The sequence below is a fragment of the Microtus pennsylvanicus genome, chromosome 6 (genome assembly GCF_037038515.1).
Source record: "Microtus pennsylvanicus isolate mMicPen1 chromosome 6, mMicPen1.hap1, whole genome shotgun sequence".
NCBI lineage: Eukaryota > Metazoa > Chordata > Mammalia > Rodentia > Cricetidae > Microtus > Microtus pennsylvanicus.
This window is the reverse complement of record NC_134584.1, coordinates 85,412,827-85,436,406: the sequence shown is the minus strand read 5'-3', so window position 1 is coordinate 85,436,406 and position 23,580 is coordinate 85,412,827. Positions and strand designations below refer to the sequence as shown.

Here is a 23,580-nt window from a genome sequence, read left to right as displayed (position 1 = left end):
AACAAGCTGCTCTTTAAATCTTGGGGTCACCTTGGGGAGCTGAATCAGGAGCAGGCACCATTAGGGCAGCTGTGAGGTGTGTAAACTCCCAGCTACCCACTGCATACTGATATGCAAAATAGGGGCCCCTTGCACTGAAGGCACACAGGGCTCAAGGGAAACAGGCTGGTACAGTGCAGCTACGGGCTTGACTGCGAGATGTCCTGCGGGGTGCTGGGAAGAGCTCTGCCTGCATTCATCTAACTGGCCTGAGGCTTCACTCTCAGTCCCTGTTCTTCTGGGGCTGAGGTCAGAACAGGAATTAGATTTCCCGGGACCCTCCTTGTTCCTGGTCTGGGGTGGTCTGGGAGCCAGGGAAGAGGAAGGTGACTGGAGAAGGGCTTCTTAGTAGCCTCGGGTCTGTGAATGGCATTGGGACAGCAGCAGCTCCTTGCATAACTCAGCATCCAGAGTCTGAGCCCAGAGCCGGGAGGGACTGTTTGGGGTTAGTCATACCCTGCCTGTCTCATAGGGTTCCCTAGGAAGAGGCTCAGTGGGGAGGCCTGAGCCTCCTAGGCATGTACTTCAGCAAACAGGATGACTGCCCCCGACGCAGCCAGACACTGTCATGTGCAGAGGCAGGGTGAGGGAAGGCAGATGATCAGAGCTCGTTCCTAAGCAGTAGGCTGGGGTCTCACCCTGCCTGGGACCTTGTCTTTGTGCCCTCCACCTGTGTCTGGATGTGACCAGTGTGTACAGAGCCATTCTCCTGGAAACCTGGGACACTGAGCTGTGGGGAGCCCCTGACCTGTGTTCTGGCTAGCCCTACACCTAGCCTTCTGCAGGTGGAGGAGACGGTAGAGTGGTCTGTGGGCAGAACATACGAGCTGGGAACGTCTCCACCACACAGCTGGGACTCACGGGCTATGACTGCACCGTTTATTCACCGCTTTCCCAAAAGTAACATGGACAAAACAGGGAAAAGAACAAAGAGCACCTCTCGCCTCCCGAAACAAACGGAAAAGCAACTGCATCTCATCTCAGGAGGCTCTGGAAGCTGGATGAGCACCTGTGGTAGGGCCTGCTGTCAGAGGACGTCCTGAAGCTCAGTCTCAGCCTCTGGCATACGGAGCCCAGGTAAACTGACCCCCAAAGGCCTAGAGGGCTTGGGGGGTCCAGGCTGGAACAGCCTACAGGTCCCTCCAGCCCTGATCCCCTCTAGCAAGGCTCCCCAACCCCTTTGTCAGGTAAGGCAGAAGCTTGGCTTTCCTGCGCTTGAAGGCCTCCAGTTCCCGGTGGGTACTCATAATCAGCCGGCTGTAGAAGAAAGGGAAATGAGGAGTACCAGCTGGGGCTCCCGCTGCACAGGGCCGACCCAACCACACCTGCCAGGTGGCTCCTCACAGGTGCAGGCACATCCTGCCCTTTGAATGTAAAAGCCTGAGCCCTGCAGGTCAGAGGTGACAGTAAGAATTCTACCACACAAATGTGGTGGAATGTGGCAGGACTACCAGATATCCATTCCCCCCCTCCCCGGTAGTCCTGCCTCAGTTTCTGCTTTGTTCCCTATCCTCTCTGGTGACTTGAGCTGCCCTTACTTGAGACTGGAGAGCTCCACCACGAGGCCACGCACTGTGTCTGTGGCATCTTGCATCCTGCAGGCCTCTTGGGCCCAGGTTCCCGCAGCCGGTCTGTTGGGAGGAGGAAGAAGGGAATGGCCCAGGTGCTCCGGAGTCAGCCATTCACTGGGTTTGAGGGGCTTATAATGGCCGACCCATTTCCAACTGCCCCTCCCTGCACCAAGAACATCCTCCCTCCAACCCTGCCACCACATACTGCCATGCTTGGGCTGCTGCCATGGCCTTCCTCACCAATGGGCACCACCTGGCTATTCTCCCAGTGCCTCTGAGGATTCTGGAATATTCTTTCCCAGTTAACTTGATCATTAGATTTTAACTCCTTAGCCCCCCCCACACACATACACTTTGGTTTTTCGTGACAGGGTTTCTGTTGCTTTGGAGACTGTCCTGAAACTTGCTCTGTAGACCAGGCTGGCCTTGAATTCACAGAGACCCGCCTGCTGCCTGCTTCTGCCTCCCAAGTGCTGGGATTAAAGGCGTGCGCCACCACTACCCAGATGAGCTACCCCATTTGCTCCCCATAATCCCTAGCACTCAAGATAATCTGGAAGGGACATGCCACATTTCCCATAGGGATGTGCAACCTATATATATGTACAGGCAGACTAAGGACCCCTGTCAGCTCAGGCTAACAACTGTCTCCCTCTGAATCCCTATACTCACGAGTCCTGGTTCTGCCATACAGGCTCCAGGCACCTGCTGGTAGCTGCCTGTTGGGCCCTTAGCTGGCTAGAGTTTCATTCAGCCCAGGCCACCCACTGGACCCAGGATCCACACTGGAGCAGCACTGACTGGGATATTTCGCAGTAACAACCTGCTTCTGGCACACTGAAGGAGAGTGAGAAACGTAGGGGAGGGACTGTTGACAAGTGGCAGGCAGAAGGCTGGAGGAGGGAAAGGGGCCAAGGAGATCAGGGTGCCATTCTAGCCCTCTTTTGTGATTGCCTGATGGAAACAGAACCTTGGCAGTAAATCATTGATAAGCCTCTGCAGAGACATGGTCAGGTTCAAATGCAAGGTAATCAGAGGGAAGGCCTGTGAGGGCCAGACAGGGCAGTGAGGAGAAAGGGTGGGGTAGTCCCTAGGGTACCTGCCCAGAGCCAGAGCTGGGCACCCTCAGACTTGTTTCTACTCACAGTTCCTAGCCCTGACTAGACACCAGTTTATGGAGCTCAGGACCACCCATGGACAAAGAGGCTGGAACAGTCTAAGGTGCTGGAGGGACTGCCCCAGGGGACTCAGCTCCTAAGGACAGGCACTTCTTTGAGTGTGGACCATGGGCCACCTGAGTTCCCAGGATATATAGTACATGGTGGTTGAGTGACAGGCTTAAGCTGGGTGGGAGGCAGAGGCAGGTGCATCTCAGTGAGTTCGAAGCCAGCCTGATCTACAAAGTGAGTTCTGGGACAACCAGGGCTACACAGAGAAACCCTGTCTCAAAAAACAGGGGGGAGGGAGGGAGGGAAGGAGGGGGAGTGAGGATAGATAGCAGGTCCAGCTGTCACTCTGGATTAAAGACTGGGAAGCCTACCTGGGATGAGCTTTGGTCACTACCTTTGGGGATCCTCCGATGGCATCTGGGCTAGAGACAGGCCAGCCAAGCCCTGGCACATTCCCTGCAGGAGAATCCTGGAAAGAGCAGGGACAGTGTGTGAATCACCCAAGCTGGCAAAGGAAGACCTAAGACTTCCCTTTAGCTGAGCTCCTAAGGAAGTGCAATGCCCAGGAGGAGCTCCAGACAGCTCTGCCCTCCTTCCTTGTTCCTGCAACAGGCTGCCATACATCTCGTGATACACTGATGAGTGTTACCCCAGTCCCTGTGGACATGTCCCAAGGTATCTCAGAGATCCTGGAGCAAAGCTGAGTGTAGTGGCACACATCTTTAACCCCTGTACTGGGGGGGGGGGGGCAGAGGCGAGCAGATCTTTGTGAATTCAATGCCAGCCTGCTCTACAAAGCGAGTTCCAGGACAGCCACAGCTACATAGTGAGAATTGTCTTGAAAAAAACAAAAACCATGGCCAGGCATGGTGGTACACACTTGTAATCCTAGAAACTTAGGGGTGAGGGCAGGATTGGTGCTTGTGAGTTTGGGGCCAGCCTCCTGGGTTCCAGGCTACCCTGTGCGAATGTGGTTACTGTGAGACTGAGATTCTGCCTCCTTTCAAAAAAAAAAAAAAGACCCTGGAGCTGGGCACATGTAACTCTGGAGGTCTAAGGTCAACATGGCCTGCAGAGACACAGTCTTGGAACCCAAGTGGCAACAACAGAAAGGAGGTGTTGTTACCTGCCTCAAGCATGAGAGTCCTATATGGAAAAGTCTGGAACAGGCTGGCATGGGAATTCATCAGAGGACAGTGCTGGACTGGGGTTATAGACCTGGGAAGGTCATTTGAGCCCAGCCAGGGCAACCTGCCAAACCATCTAAAATGAAATGAAATTGGATGTTCACATTTGCCCATTCTACTGCACTGCTCAACTGTGGGGAAGTTTCCCTCTAAAAGGGGCCACACTTCTAGCATGCCTGTGGGGGTGTTGCCTTTGAAAAAAAGGGCTATGGTACTTGAAGCCCTGAAAGCCTCATCCAAATATGTCCAGCTGATGCCCAAACCCTAGGAGGGATGAAAAGATCTGTTTTCCTGAAGTATTAGGGATGGAGCCCAAGGAGGGATGAAACGATCTGTTTTCCTGAAGTATTAGGGATGGAGCTCAAGGCCCCACACATGCCATTCAGCCATGCCACCTTGCCAGCTTCAGACCAACACTGGAGCTGTGAGGAAAAGCCACCACATCTCTGGTAGGAGAGCACTGTGCAAGGCTGAGACTGTCACTGCAGAGTGACCTACAGTCATGCCCTCTGTGGAAATGGCTGCGAGGCCAGCAGGAGGCCCTTTCCTGGTCCTAGGTGTCCCTATGTTGGGAGATAGAGCCTCTGCCCTCCAGCTGAGCTGGGCTGCTGATGGCCTTCTAGTGGGAGCATGCTCAGTGCCTGGGTCACCCTGACTTGTTCAGAAATACCCAGTGTCCCAGGCTGGCGCTGTCTGTTGTCTGATGCAAGCTGAATGCCAGATTCCTTTGGTCCTGATAGATTTTCTTTACAGAAGTGGGATGGAACCCTGGCTTCTCACAGTACTAAGACAAGTCACGTTGGTGTACACCACAGGCCCAGTGTCCTGAGAAGTATAGCCCAACAAGTTCCCCAACAAGGATGGAGGGCAGGCTTTCTCTCCATCCCTTTGGTACTAGGATGGAACTCAGCCTTGAAGCATGGCTGCCTGTTTCTTGCATTGAGCACTAGATACAGTTCTTTGCTTGGATTGTGGGATTATGTCTTATGAAAAGTTTCTCTCAAAGTGTCAACATGGACTAGCTAAATATCTCAATAGGAGGTGTGGCTCTTTGGGAGGATACTCGCATAGTCTACTGGACATCACCAAGCTCTGTTCCAAGACAGAGCAGCTTTAGACTCCAGCAGACCACACACATCACAGGCTTCTCCACTCCAGCAGGTGCCTGGCCTCCCTCAGCCTCTGTACCACACCCTGCCTAGTCTCAGGGTGTGGCAAACAACTCTTTGTCAGGTCCAGAGAGCAGGGCTGTTTTTTCCCCCAAATGACCTTGAATGGCTGGCCTTGGCTCAGAGGCACGTTAGGCTGTTTCTGAGCAGCTGTGAGTGGACAAGACCCTTAGGAACAATAATACAAAGCACGATTTCTCACGTGTCTGCAGGAAAATCTTGTCAAGATTCCCAAGATTCCCAGCAATCTCAAGGGAGCGAGGGCTCTGTCCAGTTCAGGAGTGTGACTCGTAATGGTTTCCCACGTCCCCTTGCCAGCCAGGAGCAGATGCTGGGCATGGGTAGCACAGCGGAGGGCTCTATTTACAGCAGGGAGGTCCCAGTCACATAAGTCAGGCCCACACGGATAGCCAGCAGGTATGCCTCTCAGGAAAACCTGACTCCACCGTGCTCAAGGCTGCTGTGTGTCCTCCACCTCCATATGCCTATGCTGCATAAATGAAGTGTCAGACACATAAGCCCCATCTTTTTTTTTTTTTTTTTGGTTTTTTTGAGACAGGGTTTCTCTGTGGCTTTGGAGCCTGTCCTGGAACTAGCTCTTGTAGACCAGGCTGGTCTCGAACTCACAGAGATCCGCCTGCCTCTGCCTCCCAAGTGCTGGGATTAAAGGCGTGCGCCACCACCGCCCGGCCATAAGCCCCATCTTGCCTTTGAACCTCACTGACCAGGGTATAGGGTGTGTTTGTGTGTTGAGCACAGGAAGGCTCTTACCTGCTCAGGTAGGGCCTCCACATTGGGGGCATCCAGGGCATCTTGTATCTGGCTGTCGGGCAGGAAGTCTAGTTCCATTGCTGAGGACTCCTGCCATGCAGCCTGATCTCTAGAACTGGGAACTGATGGCTGCTGTCCTGCCAGGTCTATGGGAATTCCTGGACTGCTATGACAGGCCTTCCTCTGGGGAGGGTCACTAGCTGCATAGCTATGCTCTAGCTGAGAGGAGGTATGAGGGGACAAGCTGAGGCCCTCAAAGTCTCGATGACAGTTTAGGCTGCTTGACTCCACTAACTTTTGGTTCATGGGCTGGGCCTGTAAAGGCAGCATTCCTATCCCTCCTGGCAACTGTCCATCAGAGTCAGGGTCCTTGGTCTTGACAGCGGGACCCATTTCCTGTTCTATATGGCCTGGATCTCCAGCATCCACCATGGGCTCTTCTTTCTCGAGAACTGCAGTCTCAGTGAGGCTTGCCAGGATGTCACCAGGGGACCCCTCTTCCAGCCTGACCTCCTCTCTGCCTGCTGTGGTCTCCTCAGCAAGAGGTGTGTAGCCCAGCAGAGTCCCAGTGCAGTCTCCACCAGGGGTCTGTCCATCTGGAGAGCCTGGCAGCCCAGCCACCTCTGGAGCCCTCTGTTGCAGCACAGAGGGATCTAAGCTCACAGCTGTTATGACATTGTCCGTAAGAGAGGCATCTGCTGGGCTGCTGCAGCTTGGTGCTGCTTCTGTGCTGCTGAGTATGTGCGTGGGGACAGGTACAATGGGGTCTGAGGCAGGAGCTGGTGCTGAAATGTAGAGGATGCCTTCTTCCTGGGGTTCCCCTCCTTGGGCACCTCCTTCCTGTGGGGCTCTGCCATCTGCCTCTCTCCCTTTGGCATCACCATCTGACAGGTGCCTTTCCTGGCTAGTACTGTCTTGAACCCTGGCCCTCTGCATCTCAAAGTCATTGTTCCCTAGGCTTCCAGCATCTGGTGAGATGGTCCTCTCCTCTGGACAGGCACCATCTGCCCATGTCTGGTCTTCTGACCTCTGGGCATCGTGGAGAGGGAACCTCAGGGACTCCTCCTTTGGCTGGCTTCCTGCCTGGAGGGTACCCAGTTCTGGCCGTGTTTCCTGTGGAAATAAGAAGACTCAGTCCCCGCCTCAGATAATCAAGCACTCTGAAGAATTCTCTAGTTGATACTAGCCCTGTCCTCAGGATCAGATGGTTGGACCCACCACTAGGTACAGCAAGCACTTGCCTAGTTACACAAGGCTCTGAGTTCTACCCTCACCCCAGAGAATTAATGAAGGGTTTAAAGGCTCTGCTTCCAGACACATCAGCTTATTACATTATATGTGTGTATGCACACACTTGCCACAATGTACAAATGAGACCAGAGGACGACTTGTGGAAGCCGGTTCACTCTGCTCTCTACGAGGGCCCTAAGGTTGTCACATTTGGTGACAAGTGACCTGGCCTGCTGATCCATCACACCAGCCTCATATCAACTTAAATAAGATACACCAGAGCTAGCGAGAAGGCCCGGTGGGTAGAGTGGCACTTTCTGTCACGGCATGGCGGAGAAAACAGACTTCACAAAGTTGACTTCTTACCCTCACATTCACACGTGGCAGACGAACACCCACACTCCTATACATACATATGCACACAGGTAATAAAAACGCCATTACAAAGAAGCTGGGGTTGGGCTGGACTTGGTGGCACACGGTACATCATCACATTGAGAGACTGAGGAGGGGTTCAAAGTCTGAGGCTGTCCTGGACCACATAGTGAGATTCTGTCTCGAGAGCTCAATGATGATGATGGTGAAGTAGGTGTTTTTCTCCTGTGAGGTCACTGCAATCATGTTGTAAAAACTGCTGCAGAAAGTTCCCTGTGCCTTTTACTCACGTCTTCCAATGCTGACACCCTGAGTTGCTCTAGTACAATGTCATGATGGGGTGATGTGAGCTTGGGGAAGACCTACCTTCCAGCGGTGTGGCACACATCTGTAATCCAGCACTTGCTAGGCAGAGGTAGGAGAATCAGAAGCTTAAGAGCCAATCTTGGCTCCATGTCACTTGTCTAAGAATCTCTCCCTCCAGAAAGTGCCACCATGATGAGGAAGCTAAGCAGCTGTGGCAACAGTGACCTTCTACTCAGGCTGCGCTTGTTGCGTATACTGGTTTTGAAACTAAGTCTCCCTGTGCAGCCTGACTGGCTTGGCGCTCGCTTCATAGACCAAGCTGGTGCAAACTCAGACACTTGCTTCCATCTCCCAACACTGTTACAGGCTGAGCCATCTTGCCTGCCCATAAGCTGCACTTTTTGTAGTTGACGATAGACACAGCCAGGTGGTGGTGGTGCACACCTTTAACCCCAGCGCTGGAGAGCCAGAGGCAGGTAGATATCTGTGAGTTCAAGGCCAACCTAGCCTACAAAGTGAGTTCCAGAACAGCCAGACTGTTTCACAGAGAAACCCTGTCTCAAAAAAAAAAAAAAAAAAAAGAAAGAAAGAAAGGAAGAAAAAAAAGAAAGAAAGAAAGAAAGATGTAGTAAAGCCTGGCCTTGAACTCGAAATTTTCCTGCCTCAGACACCTGGGTCTGCAATTACCAGTATGCATCAATGTGCCCAACTATAGCTGTTTTGTTTTTGTTTTTGTTTTTTGTCATTTGTTTGTTTTTTGGAGACAGGGTTTCTCTTTGTAGCCCTGGCTGTCCTGGAACTCACAAAGATCTACCTGTCTGTGGCTCCCAAGTACTGGGAGTTTCTTATTTTGTTTTCGGTAATTCCCAAGTACTGGGATTCAAGGCATGTGTCACCACTTCCCAGGTTCATTTGTTTGTTCTTAAAAAAAATATCTACACTCTAAACCAGGTGGTGGTGGCACATGCCTTTAATACCAGCTCTCAGAAGGCAGAAGCAGGTGGATTTCTGTGAGTTCTAGGCCAGCCTGGTCTACAGAGCAAGTTCCAGGAAGGCAGAGCTACACAGAGGAAACCTTGTCTCAAAAAACAAAAAGAAATAAAACAAAACTAATTAAAAAAATAGCTGCATTCCACCTCTCCCACATGCTATCCACTCTGCCTTTCCTACCTGTCAACCACCTGTTTGCCTTAACTCTACAATCCCAACCCCCCAAATTCCCGACCCCTCCCAAGACTAGTTCTCATGCAGCCCAATCTGATCTCAAAAGGGTACATAGATCAGGATAGCCCAGGATAGCCTTGAACTTCTGATCCTCCCATTTCTACAGTTTATGCAGTGTTGAGGATGGACGACCCAGGGTTCTGTGCGATCTATTGACATTTGTGTACTGCCTACTCAAGTGCTCTACCACTGAGCCATCCCCAACCCTAATGTTCACCCACTGACCGTTACCCAGCGTGTTTCCAGTTGGGGACTATTACAAACACTGCTGCAGCAAAGGCCACTGTGTACTCTCCTCCAGGGGCATGTGGCATCAGCAACATTGTCAACCCCAGGATTCATGATGGCAAGGGCAATCCTAAGACTCTTGAGGGCTGGAGAGATGGCCAAGCATTTAAGAATGTATAGTATCCTTGCAGAGGACCTGACTTGGATTCTCAGCACCCATTTCAGGGGGCTCACAACTGCCTGCAACTCCAACTCTGGAGTCTCTGGAAGAGCAGCTAGTACTTCTAACTGCTGAGCCATCTCTCCAGCCCCCACATTTTTAAATGTTCCTGACTTGTACAGAAGCCCCCAAGAAGCAGAGGAAGCTGTCAGGAAAAATATACTACCTTTCTGAATTTGACTATCTCCATGTAAACTGAGCCATGGTACAGAGTGGTCTCAGATGTGCTGCTTAGCACACAGTGCATACCAGGAGCCGGAGTGTGACTGCCAAGTCAGGGGCAGCATCAAGGAAGACCACAGTTAATCAGCAGGAGCAGCCGACTAAGGGAAGGGAGGCTCTTACCTGGCTTCCGGTGCCGCTCTCTGGAACCTTTTCCCACGCCTTGGCTTTTCTTCTTGTTGTCTTCTTTGGTTTGGCAAACTGGGGGACAAACCTCCCACCTGAGTTCTGTAAAGAGACACAAGAATAAAGCAGCAGCGTGGAAGAATGGGGTCTTAGGAACAGCAGCCCCAACATACCCCCCCCCCCGTTTTTTTCTTTCAGTATTGAGGATTAAACCCCTGCATCCTAGGAAGTGCTCTATTACTCAGTTACAGACCAACCCTTAAACCCGTACTATTTATTTGTTTTCTTATTTATTTATTATGTATACAACATTTCTTCCATGTATGCTTACATGCCAGAAGAGGGCACCAGATCTCATTATAGATGGCTGTGAGCCACCATGTGGTTACTGGGAACTGAACTCAGGACCTCTGGAAGAGCAGTCAGTGCTCTTCACCTCTGAGCCATCTCTCCAGCCCTTTTTCTTTTTCTTTTTTGAGACAAGTTCTTCTACGTAGCCCTGGCTATCCTGGAACTCAGTGTGTAAAGCAGGCTGCCTCTGCTTCCTGAGAGCTAGGACTAAAGGTGTGTATCACCTTGCCCTTATAAGCTACTCCTTATTTTAAGTTGTGCCCCCACTGGAATTTTGGTTTTTGAGATAAGATTCCTTTTTATTATTACTTTTATTTCTTTCTTTGACTTTTTTTTTTTTTTTTGCTTTGGAGCCTGTCCTAGAACTAGCTCTTGTAGACCAGGCTGGCCTCGAACTCACAGAGATCCTCCTGCCTCTGCCATCCGAGTGCTGGGATTAAAGGCGTGTGCCACCACTGCCCAGCTGACCATTTTTTTAATTGATATTTATTGAGCTCTACATTTTTCTCTGCTCCCCTTCCTGCCTCTTCCCTCCCCGCTTCAACCCTCCCCCAAGGTCCCCATGCTTCCAATTTACTCAAGAGACCTTGTCTTTTTCTACTTTCTACTTCCCATGCAGATTAGATCTATGTAAGTCTCTCTTAGTATTCTCATTGTTGTCTAAGTTCTCTGGGATTGTGGTTTGTAGGCTGGCTTTCTTTGCTTTATGTTTAAAAACCACCTATGAGTGAATACATGTGATAATTGTCTTTCTGTGTCTGGGTTACCTCACTCAAAATGATGTTTTCTAGCTCCATTCATTTTCCTGAAAACATTTAAGATGCTGTTATTTTTTTCTATTGTGTAGTACTCCGTTGGGTAAATGTACCACATTTTCCTTATCCATTCTTCGGTCGAGGGGCATTTAGGTTGTTTCCAGGTTCTGGCTATGACAAACAATGCTGCTATGAACATAGTTGAGCACATGTCCTTGTGGCACAATATTGGGTATATTATTGGGTCTTGAGGAAGAGTGTTCCCTAATTTTCTGATAAATCACCACACTGACATCCAAAGGGGTTGTACCATCTTGCATTCCCACCAGCAATGCAGGAGTGTTCCCTTTTCCCAACTACCTCTCCAGCATAAGTTGTCATCAGTGTTTTTGATCTTGGCCATTCTTACAGGTATAAGATGGAATCTCAAGAGTTGTTTTGATTTGCATTTCTCTGATGACTAAGGATGTTGAACATTTCCTTAAGTGTCTTTCAGCCATTTTAGATTCCTCTGTTGAGAGTTCTCTGTTTAGGTCTGTACTCCATTTTTTTTAATTGGATTATGTGTTCTTTTGGTGTCCAATTTCTTGAGTTCTCCGTATACTTTGAAGATCAGACCTCTCTCTGATGTGGGGTTACTGAAGATCTTTTCCCATTCTGTAGGCTGTCATTTTGTCTTGTTGACCATGTCCTTTGCTTTACAGAACCTTTTCAATTTCAGGAGGTCCCAATTATTAATTGTTTCTCTCAATGTCTGTGCTGCTGGGGTTCTATTTAGGAAATGGTTCCCTGTGTCAATGCGTTCCAGAGTACTTCCCACTTTCTCTTCTATAAGGTTCAGTATGACTGGCTTTATGTTGAGGTCTTTGATCCATTTGGACTTGAGTTTTGTGCATGGTGATAGATATGGGTCTATTTTCATTCTTCTACATGTTGATATCCAGTTATGCCAGCACCACTTGTTAAATATGCTTCCTTTTTTTCCATTTGATATTTTTTGCTTCTTTGTCAGAGATAAGATTTCACATAACTTAGGCTGGCCTTGATCTTGATATATAGCTGAGGCTGATTTTCAATTCCTAGTCCTCCTGTCCTCTCCTCTGGAGTGCTAGAATCACGGACATCATGCCTGTTTTATGTAGCACTGGGGATAAACCCAGGTCTTCATGCACTCTAGGGCAAGCATTGTACCAACTGAGCTACATCTCCAACTGTTCCTCCTCTTACCCTACATCCCCAAACCCCTCACCTTGTTTCTTTTTCTTTTTTTAAAATAATTATTGGTGTTTTGACTGCATGTATGTCTGTGTGTGGGTGTTAGATCTTGGAGTTATAGACAATTGTTAGCTACCATGTGGGTACTGGGAACTGAACCCGGATTCTCTGAAGAGCAATCAGTGCTCTTAACTGCTGAGCCATTCTCCAGCCCCAGCTTATCTTGTTTTTTTTTTTTTGAGACAAGGCTTTACTCTATAGCCTAAGCTAGTCTAGAATTTACTATATGGTCCAGGTTGACCTTGGACTCAGAGGTTTACCCACCTCTGTTTCCCAAGTTCTGTAATTAAAGGTGTGCACCACCATGCCTTGCTTTGATTTCTTTTCTTGTAGTCTCACACAAGTTGTCTTATGTCCTTGCATCCCTGTGGGCAGTGAAGAGCTGCTGGCCACAGACAGGATATAGACCTTACAAGAGGAGGCTCACCTGGGAAGGAGGCAGGGGGGCCAGCTCTTCCAGTGACTCCAGGAGATCAGAGGCAGCTCTTGTGTCCTCCACAAGGCAGCTGGGTGAGAAGAGGGAAAACAGAGAAGTCCTTCTAGATGTTACTTACATACCAAGACAATGGGATGGGTGCAGCTCCAGCAGTTCAGCATAGCTCACATAGTATGAGAGGCTATGGGTTCTATCCCCAAAACATGCTCACACACAGACACACATATACACACACAGGCACAAATACATATACCTACACACTTACTTTCTCAAGAACAAAGGGAGATGAGAACCTAAACGAAAAGTAATTCTGAATCTTCCAGGGAGGGCCTGGAAATTGCTTCTTAGGGTTTAAAAATACATCAGTTCCATTTCCCCTACACAGAGCTGAGGATGGAACCCAGAGCCTGGCGCCTGCTAGGCAGGTGCCCAGATTGTCTGCTTTGAAAGGGTGAAATTTACAGAGTGCAGTATTACTTAGCAATAAAATAAGAATCTGGGCCGGGCCTGGTGGCACATGTTTTTAATCCCAGCACTCAGGAGGCAGAGGCAGAAACAGGCGATCTCTGTGAGTTTGAGGCCATCCTGGTCTACAAATTAAGTTCCAGGACAGTTAGGATTGTTACACAGAGAAACCATGTCTCAAAAACAACAACAAACAAAAACAAAACAAAATAAAAAAAAACAGAAAAAAAAATAATCTGAACGGTAGCTCCATGGATAAAAGCCCTTGCCACACAAGCAGGCCTATGTAAAAGCTAAGGGAGTAGTACGAGAACTGTAATTCCAGCACCCTGTGACAAGGCAGCTGGCCTGTCCACTGCAGAACAACAGACACTGTCTCAAACAAGTGGAAAGTCAGAACTGACACCATAGGTTGTCCTGGACATCCTCTGACAGTCACACAGATGATGTGCTGCAAGTCAGCTCCCATCCACACACACCAAGAAAGGAAAGAGAAAGGGAAGAAAAAGAAAACAGAGAATTCTAACCAGGCATGGTGGTACACACCTATAATCCCAGCACTCAGAAAGCAGAGGCAGGCAGATCTCTTTGAGTTCAAAGTCAATCTAGTCTACAGATCAAGTTCCAGGCCAACCAGGGCTGCTCAGTAAGACCGTGTCTCAAAACAATTTTTTTTTCTTTTTGGTTTTTTGAGACAGGCTTTCTCCGTGGCTTTGTTTCCTGCCCTGGAACTAGCTCTTGTAGACCAGGCTGGCCTCGAACTCACAGAGATCCACCTGTCTCTGCCTCCCAAGTGCTGGGATTAAAGGTGTGCGCCACCACCGCCTGGCTTCAAAACAAATATTTTTAAAAATATTTTTAGGTGCTGGGGTAGCTCGGTAGAACACGGACAAGAGGCTGGATTCCATCCCAGCACTGCAGAGGGAATAACAAGTTTTACACTGAGGTCATTTGTTGTTGTTTTTTTTTAATTAATTTATTTATTAAGGATTTCTGCCTCCTCCCCGCCACCGCCTCCCATTTCCCTCCCCCTCCCCCATCAAGTCCCTCTCCCTCATCAGCAATCAGGGTTCCCTGACCTGTGGGAAGTCCAAGGACCGCCCACCTCCATCCAGTTTTAGTAAGGTGAGCATCCAAACTGCCTAGGCTCCCCCAAAGCCAGTACGTGCAGTAGGATCAAAAACCCATTGCCATTGTTCTTGAGTTCTCAGTAGTCCTCATTGTCCCACTGAGATAATTTGTGTGGCTTCTGGAGCACCACCAAGATTTTTCTCCACATTTTGCTGTTTGTTTTATATTGGTTTTCTTTTTGTCTTTTTCTCTATATGTGGTATTTCTTCTTTTTTTAAAGAGAGATTTATTTTTTTATGTATATGAGTGTTCTTTCTGCATGTACACTGTTATCGCAGAGAGGGCATCAGATCCCACTATAGATGGTTTTGAGCCACCATGTGGTTGCTGAGAATTGAACTCAAGACCTCTGGAAGGCCTGTGCTCTTAATCACTGAGCCATCTCTTCAGCCCCATAGGTGCTATTTCTTAGTGAACATTAAAAAAAAATAGCACAAGATGGATAGAATTCTTGTCCCTTCCCCTATGTTTGTAGACTGGGAGGCCCCACAGCAGTGCATCCCCACTGGCTTAGCAGAGGATTAAATCTCTGTGACCTTCTGGGAGGGAGGATTAGGTGATGTGTGGCTCACACAAGTCTGCAGAGCCAACACCTGTGGCTTCATGGTGCCACTGTTAGCAAGTCTGCTGTGACCTGAAATCAGACAGACATACATGGAGAACTTATACTAGGCTGAGCACAAGCCTCAATATTTTTTTTTATTTTACTTTTATTTTTTTTTGCATTGGCGTTTTGCCTGCATGTATGTCTATGTAAGAGCTTGGAGGTATTGACAGTTGCTAGCTGCCATGTGGGTGCTGGGAATTGAACTCGGGTGCTCTGAAACAGTCAGGGCTCTTAACCACTGAGCCATATCTCCAGCTCCAAGCCTCAATATTTTTAATTCAGCCTCAATATTCTTAATTCAGTAAATGTGGTCACCTAGCCCACACTGTCTTCCTCAAAGACATCAGTTACCAGTCATTTTGCTCCTCCTAATTCCACTTTTCTCTCTCCTTCCTTCCTTTCTTCTTTCCTTCCTTCCTTCCTTCCTTCCTTTCTTCCTTCCTTCCTTCCTTCCCTCCCTCCCTCCTTCATCTCTTCCTTTCTTTTGGAAATGCGGTCTCATTATGTAACCCAGGCTGGCCTCAAACTAATAGGTATCTACCTGCCTCTGCTTCCCATGTCCTGGGATTAAAGGTGTGTGTCGTCATAACTGGCCTGTTTTTATGTGTGTGCATGAACATGCATGCACCCAGAGGTCAACCTCAGGTCTGAAACTCACCAATTAGGCTATACTGGCTGGACAGTGAGCCCCAGGGGTCCACCTGTCCTCCCTCCTCAGCACCATGCTGAGATGTTTTCACATGGGTTCTGGAGGTGGAACTCCGGTCTTAGGTCTTGTGAAAAAAAGTGCCTTTCCAACTGAGCTTCCTCCCAGCCTGGATCGGTGTTAACTGTAACCGAGCTGGGCCGGTTCTGAGCCACCTACCTGGAAGCTGTGGGTTGTGATTCCTCCCCACTTGGCTCTACAGAGGCAGCAGGTTCTGGGCTGTCTTCCGACTCTCTGGAATGGTGTGACTGCATCAGCATGGAGCTCTGGGGGCTTCCCTGGGGGTCTTTCAGCCGTGGGTTCTTAGACGGTTTTGAGGAAGGGAGGCTGTCCCCTGGTTTGGAGAGGGAAGTGAGGGGCAGGGATGCAGATCAGGCACAGCACGGTTGTCAGTTTAGCACAGGAGGGCCACAGCTAGACTATAGGTGAGTGGGTCCGTGTTGAGGGCAGGAAGGCCAGTTTTGGTGCTAACCTGGTGATGGGGAGATGGGAGGGAGCCCCATTCAAGACCCAGGACCCATTCTCTCATGTGGTCATACAATTAGATTCTTTTTTTTCCCGGTGAGACAGGATCTTACCTGTAGCCCAGGCTGTCCATGAACTAACTCTCTGTTCTGCTTCCCCAGCTTCCAAAATGCAGGAATGATAGGTAGCCTGCATTTTGGAAGCTGATTCAAGGGCTTTATGTGTCCATGTGCAAATGTACCTGTCTGCGCATGTGCATGGGGGCCAGGGGTGAACATATAGTGTAATTTCCCGGGAGTCACTCAGCTTATTGTTTGAGACAGCGGCTAGGCCCAGGGAACACTCTGCCTCTGCCTCCCCAGAGCTGGGATTACAAGTGTGCCACCTCACCACTGAACCATCACCTCAGCTTTAATCTATTAATTTGGCCATGACTGTGATAGAATCTTTTATTTACATTATTTTTAAATTTTTATTTTATGTATATGGATATTTCATCTGCATGTATGTCTGTTTCATGTCCATATGTGGAACCTACAGGGGCCAAAGAGGGCATCAGAGCTTCTGCAACTGAATTACAGACAGTTGTGAGTCTCATGTGGGAGATGGGAATTGAGCTCAGGTCCTATGAAAGAATAGAGCATCCTCCGGCTCCTGAGATTACATCTTGAAGCACCTTGGCTCCAAACCACATGGGACAAGTGGGACCAAGCCCCCCCTCCTCAGGGAGAAGTGAGGCAGGTCTCAGTTCAAATGGTGGAACCATGTCTGAGGTCCCTACCACCCTCCCGTTCTTACCCATGGCTTTCCTTTTCACTTGACAGTGACAGTACTTCTGCTAGCCTCTGGAAGGCGCCAGGTCATCTCCTGTATGTTGGGAACTATAGAGCCCTGGCCCCTTGACTTTCTTTGCCTGCAGCTGCTCTGAGACCTTGATGGCAGGCTGATGAGACCCACAGCTGAAAGATCCCGAGAGCTGGGCGTGGCTAAGGATCCCTATATAAGCTTCCCCTGAGCACATAAACTGGGCATTCTAGGCATTCTCATATCAAGAATGACCCGTGTCCATGGCTCTGTCTGTGTCTCTGTGTTTTTAAGTCTCCAGCTTAGTTCCTGGCTCACGTACCGTACTGTCTTGTAGTGGCACGGGCGCTACAGGACAGAACAGGATCATTCGGCTTTTTATACCTGTTCCCCTATGACTGAGCCACATACAAGCTGAGCTTGTCCTTCTCTTTCTTCCTGTTTTGACTAGAGGAATGTACAAGTCAGCACTAGTGTTCAGTAGTCTAAAGCGCTGAGCACACAGAAGTCAGGTGGCGGTGCATGCCTTTAGTTCTAGCACTTGCGAGGCTAAGATAGAAGGATTGAGAGTTTGAGGCCAGCCTGGATTACATGAGACCATTTTTCAAACAAACAAACAACAACAACAATAAAAACCCAATGGCAGTTGTTTAATTAAGTAAAGAGTGACTGAGGAAACACCTGACACTGACCTCTATACAGAGGCACACACGCACTACACCTATTGCATGAACGTGAACGTACTATAGGGACAGGATGGAACTGGGGACCTGAGGTATGCTAGCCAAGTGTTCTACTGCTAAGCCACGCCCCAGCCCTCCAGCCCTTCCTTCTGCTCTGCTGCTGTGCATCTGCGGAGCAGCGCCCTCACTAAGACCCTGCAGGTGTCCGTCCTCTGTCCACACCACTGCCCATGCTCTCCAACCAGCGCTGTGGGCTCAGGAATTCCTTATGTTTCTATGTCCCCACCTCTCCGCCACAAAAGACAAAAATAAATAGCTTTGTCTGGTTGCCTGAGATTGCTCACAAACAGCAGCTTGCTTGGTATGGGCAGGCCTGGGTTCATACTCAGCACAGAAAAGAGAGAAGATTAGTTTGTTTTTTCAAGACAAGGTTTCTCTATGTAGCTCCTGGAGGTACTAGAACTCACTCCGTAGACCAGGCTGGCCTTGAACTCAAAGGTAAACTACTTCTGCCTTTGTGCACTGGTTAGGTGACAAAACCCTTTTGGTAAGGATTAGGAGGTGTGGTCTTGTTGGAGATTTCAAAAGCCCACAGCAGGTCTAGTTTCAGTCTCTCTCTCTCTCCTCTCCCTGCCACCTCCTCTGGGCCTGCTACGTGTGGAAGATGTAAGCTCTCAGCTACTGCTACAATGCCATGTCTGCCTGCTGCTACACCCTCGCCCTGATGGTCTTGAAGTCACCCTTTGAAACTGTAAGCAAGCCCCCAATCAAGTGCTCTCTAAGTTGCCTTGGTGAGGGTGTCTCCCACAGCAACAGAACAGTAGCTAAGACAGGTTTTGTCCCTTGCTTTAGAGAGTCTCTCACTCACCGGGAACTTGCCTAGAAGGCTAGGCTGGCTGGCCCACAAGCTCCAGTAATGGACCTGTCTCTGCTCCTCCACTCCACTACTGGGAATACAAGCGCGTGTCACCATACCTAGCTTTTATATGGGTGTGGGGACTGAACTCATGTCTTCATGGTTACAAGGCAAGCACTTTATCAACTGAACCATCCCTCAATGCCTGGAAACTGGATTTTACCTTATTTATTGACTTAAAATATGTTAACATCTTATATTCTGTCATAAATTTTATGATATTTAATCATGGAAAATTCATTTACTTTTTGAAAAAAGTCTGCAACCAACTATTAGCTATACTGCAATCATAACATCCTCTCAAAATCTCCATGTCCCAGCCTTACTGTGGTGATATTTTGCTTATAATCTAATAAAGAAACCTTGTCTTAAGATCAAAGTGCAAAGGTAGCCACACTAGTCAGTCATACAAGCCAGGATGGTGGCACACACCTATAATCCCAGCAGCCACACAAGTTAGTCATAGAGGCTGGGCCGTGGTGGCACATGCCTTTAATCCCAGCACTAGAGAGGAATATAAGGCGGGATGAGACAGGAACTCGCTCTCTTCCAATCTAAAGATTTCACAGAGGTAAGAGCTCTCTAGTGGTTGGCTGCTTTGCTTCTCTGATCTTTCAGCTTGAACCCCTGTATCTGTCTCTGGGCTTTTTTTTGTTTGTTTGTTTGTTTGTTTGTTTTTCGAGACAGGGTTTCTCTGTGGTTTTGGAGTCTGTCCTGGAACTAGCTCTTGTAGACCAGGCTGGTCTCGAACTCACATAGATCCGCCTGCCTCTGCCTCCTGAGTGCTGGGATTAAAGGCATGCGCCACCACCGCCCGGCTTTGTCTCTGGGCTTTTTATTAGTCGTGTTACACTCACCGGTTTCAAGGTCCCACTGGAACTTTGCTAGACCAGTCAGTGTGGGGAATGGTGGCCTCTCACACTAGGGGGAAGGGAGACAGATCCTGGGTTCCTTAAAACTGAGAATCCAGGGAGAGGAACCAGGAGAGAGGTGTGAAAGAGCAAGGACTTGGTGGAGGATGGGCTAGCAATGGGAAAACCACAAGGCTAGGTAGTTATTTTTTCAGTGCAATCAAGAAATGGTAAACTTAAGTTTTTAGTTTGAAGGGGGAAATGCATATTTTTCTCATTACCATTCACGGTATTTCCCAACAAAATACTTAGGTGCACAATAAACAAAAACAACAAAAAATTCCACCCACAAATATACATACGCATGATAGTTTAGGACATCAGGAAACAAGAGGGTCCCTTTTCTCTCATGAAGGCACACAGATGGTGGAGTCAAGTAGTGGCTGCTTGGTGGCCTCTAGCAGGGAACTGCACTGTCGACAGGTGGGTTTTATTATTTAGACAGGGCAAGGTCAACAGGTCATGAGATGGCTAACCTTGATGACACTGTCACAGTTGCCACGAGTGGGGGTCAGCAGTTGACACCCAAAGACATACCCAGGCCCAGTCAGAAAACCGAGGGATACCTTTATCTGGCTTTTATGCTAGCGGTAGTCAGAGTGGTAGAGCATTTGGCTGGCAGCGCGAGGCCCTGGTGCATCCCCAGCACTGCAAACACAAATCAAGGCAGCTGCATTTCCTGTAACTTGTTTACCGTGACTGGGAACTGAGGCACAGACTACTTTACCCACAGTGAGGGGAGCAGAGCCCCACCAGCCAATCTTTTGAAATCTAGATTACAAACAGCCACACAGCAGTTGATCTGGCATTGGCCCTGTGCAGGAATCGTCCTGAAACCGGAATGAAGTGGGAAAGACCTCTTGGTCCCCTGGCCTTAGGACCAGTGGCTAGAGGAGATGCCAGAGAACTTTCGCTCTACTGTACGGCCTCCGTAATTCCTGTTATTCTTACTTGCCCGTACTAAAACTTCACCATCTTTTCAGGAGCTTAAGGTCATCGTATTAGCATTCTGGTGAAAAGCAACAATTAAGTGTTATCAAGAGCTGGGTATGGTGGTGGTATGTGTGGTCCCAACTACTCAGAAAACTAAGGTAGGAGGGTCACCCGAACCCAGAGGAGTGTGGGAGGGAGTACAGGTGCATAGGCCAGAACACAATGCCAGGCGTCATTCTTCAAGAGCCTTCTACCTTTGTGTGTTACCTACATGTGTGCCAGTGCCCTTGCCTGGGGGTGAGTGAGAGCAGATAATAAAAACCTGGAGACAGATACAGGGGTTCAAGCTGGAGATCAGAAAAGCAGCCAGCCACTAGAGAGCTCTTACCTCCGTGAATTTTCAGACTGGAAGAGAGCGAGTTCCTGTCTCATCCCTCTTTATGTTCCTCTCTATTGCTGGGATTATAGGTGTGTGCCACCACGGCCTGGCCTGTGTGGCTGTTTTGTGTTCTGGTCTTCAGGCAAGCTTCATTTATTAAAATACAAATAAAATATCACAAGTGAGCATGTGGAGGTCACAGGTCAGTATTAGGGGTCTTCCTTTCTAACTTCTAAAATGTTTACATTTTACTTGTTTGGGTATTTTGCCCGCACGTATGTCTATGCACCACTACCACATGCATGCTCTTGGAGATCAGAAGAGGGTGTGGAACAGGGTTTACATACAGTTGGTTGTGAGCTTCCATGTGGGTTCTGGGAACTGAACTAGGGTTCTCTGGAAAAGCAGCCATCTCTCTAGTCCTACATCTTATTTTTTTTGAAATAAGATCTCTTCCTGAACCTAGAGTTCTCTGTTGTGTCTAGACTAGCTGTCTCCACTCCCCCCCACACCATCTAGTGCTGGGGTTACTCTCTCCCTGAACCCAGGGTTCCCTGTTGTGTCTAGACTAGCTGTCTCCTCCCCTCTAGTACTGGTGTTACTCTCTCCCTGAACCCAGGGTTCCCTGTTGTGTCTAGACTAGCTGTCTCCTCCCCTCTAGTGCTGGGGTTACTCTCTCCCTGAACCCAGGGTTCCCTGTTGTGTCTAGACTAGCTGTCTCCTCCGCTCTAGTGCTGGGGTCACAGACAGGCGCCATTATATCCAGCTTCTGTGTGAATGTTAGGAATCCAGACCCAGGTCCTCGTGCTGGCACAGCATGCGCGTCAGTCACTGAGCCAACTGCTCAGCCCACATTGTTTTATGAGGGTCTCTCACTGATGCGGAACTCGCCTAGGAGCCTAGACTGGCTGGCTAGCAAGTCACTGGGACTACAAGCACAGGCCACCATGCCTGCTATTTTCAAAATGAGTCTGGAGATTGGGCTCCTCTTGCTTTGTTGGCAGGCATTTTACTGAGCCACCTTTGCAGCCCCAGAGTGAGAACTTGTCTATTTATAAAACAGCAAAACACAGCCGGGTGGTGGTGGCACACGCCTTTAATCCCAGCACCCGGGAGGCAGAGGCAGGCAGATCTCTGTGAATTCGAGACCAGCCTGGTCTACAAGAGCTAGTTCCAGGACAGGCACCAAAGCTACAGAGAAACCCTGTCTCGAAAAAAACAAACAAACAAACAAACAAAAAAGAAACAGCAAAACACCTGGGCTTGGTCTACAGGCCTTTATCCCAGTGCACAGTAAGCTAAGGCAGGAAGATAAGTTCAAAATCAGCCTGGGCTACATGATATATTAGTTAGGATTTCTATTACTGTGAGCAAAAGCAAAATCGAGGAAGAAAGGGTTTATTACACTTCTACATCATAGTCCATCATCAAAGGGAGGCAGGAGTTGAAGCACTTGGCTGTGGAGGGAAGCAGCCTCCTGGCTTTATTATCTAACTCAGGACTACTTGCCTCCCCCCATGCACTATGTCCCCCCACTGAGCTGGGCCCACCCACACTCATCATTAATCAAGAAAATGTACTACAAACTTAGCTACAGGCAAATCTTTTGGAAGCATTTTCTCAGTCGAGAGTCCCTTTTCCCAAACGACTCCAGCTTGAGACACAATGACATAAAACAGCACACATGGCAAGAATCCACCCCCATCTCAAAAACACACATCAAAAATAAAACGGTCAACTTGGGACAGAGATGTAGTTTCATGGCAGAGTATTTATCATGCAGGAAGGTCTATGTTCTAGGCCCAGTACCTCAAATAAATGAATACTAAAAAGCCAATTTGAAGGCAGACAGTGGTGGTGTCCTGGGTAGTGATGGCAGAGGCAACTGCATCTCCATGAATCTGAGGCCAACCTGGTCTACAGAGCATGTTCCAAGACAGCCAGGGCTACACAAAGAAACCCTGTGTCAATGAAGCAAAATGAAACATAATAATGCCAATTTTAATAAACCAAATACCTGAGTCCCGCTGCTTCTTCTTCTTCTTATACATTTTATCTTTCCCTGAGAAATCTGAAAGCAACAAACAAATTCTATAGCTGTTGCCAGCACTTTATGTCCCCGCGTGTACCCAGTGGTCTCCCTCTTCCACAGGGCCCATCTGGCGGCCCGATGAGGGGAGTCAGCTTAATTCCTGCAGGACGCGGACTGGGGCACCAGGTCATAGCCATCTTGGGCAATGGCCAGGTAGGAATTCCCACCCTTTCCCTGTGTGAAGGAACTATCCTTGTCCTCCTCAGGACTCTAGTCTCTGGGATGGAGACGACTGTGCTCCACCCCACCCCCACAGCGCCCAAAGTTATGTATCTGGGGTGTGGGGGTACTTGGAAGCTTTTGAGAGACCACTGGTGAACCACCAAAGTGACTTTAACCAGGGTCACCTGAGGCAGGGGTGTCACTTCTGGTCTTCGGGCTGTGGGACTCTAGGCAAGCCAGAACCAACCTGGGCCACAGCAGAGACGAAGTCACTCTGTCCTTAGTAGGGACGAGATCGGCTTGCATCTGATGGGGAATAAATCGCCTAAATTACTTGCGTGACATTTTGAGAAAATGACCACATCGTCAGACACGGGATCGTGTGGCCGAATGGCGCTGGGGGACCCGAAGGCCTGAGGTCCGGCACCGTGGACGCAGCGCTCCCCGCGACCTGCCCCAAGTGACCGACAGCAGTAACACCCCCCGCACTCCCACAAAGCGAGACAGAACAGGGCACAGCGGCGAGAGCCACGGCCCTCCGCCGGTCACGCCGCCGCGCCCTCACACCTGCAGCCCTCCACCTCTTTCCCGCCCCACGCACGCGCAGCACCCTCACCGCGCCTTACGCATGCTCCTCCTCCTCTCCGCGCGCGCCTCATATCAGGCGCATGC

General features: G+C 49.2%; 1 protein-coding gene across 4 annotated transcripts in view; it reads right to left on the bottom strand.

Moving 5' to 3' along the window:
- Brme1 (break repair meiotic recombinase recruitment factor 1) overlaps positions 1-23,509 on the bottom strand; it is a 58,805-nt gene extending 35,296 nt beyond the window's left edge. Inside the window, exons 1-9 of one of the 4 annotated variants that reach the window (XM_075976661.1) lie at positions 23,156-23,509; positions 22,672-22,725; positions 15,723-15,897; positions 12,646-12,724; positions 9,835-9,939; positions 5,907-7,019; positions 3,151-3,248; positions 1,578-1,670; positions 902-1,296 (exon numbers count right to left, since the gene is read on the bottom strand). In XM_075976661.1, the coding sequence (XP_075832776.1) occupies positions 1,170-1,296; positions 1,578-1,670; positions 3,151-3,248; positions 5,907-7,019; positions 9,835-9,939; positions 12,646-12,724; positions 15,723-15,897; positions 22,672-22,705 (1,824 nt within the window). In that variant the 5' untranslated portion in view covers positions 22,706-22,725; positions 23,156-23,509 and the 3' untranslated portion in view covers positions 902-1,169. Of the gene's footprint in view, positions 1-901; positions 1,297-1,577; positions 1,671-3,150; positions 3,249-5,906; positions 7,020-9,834; positions 9,940-12,645; positions 12,725-15,722; positions 15,898-20,663; positions 20,762-22,671; positions 22,726-23,155 lie in introns of those variants that run through there. The other 3 variants (XM_075976663.1, XM_075976664.1, XM_075976662.1) reach the window with 3 other exon arrangements.
- Positions 23,510-23,580: the final 71 nt, after the last annotated feature.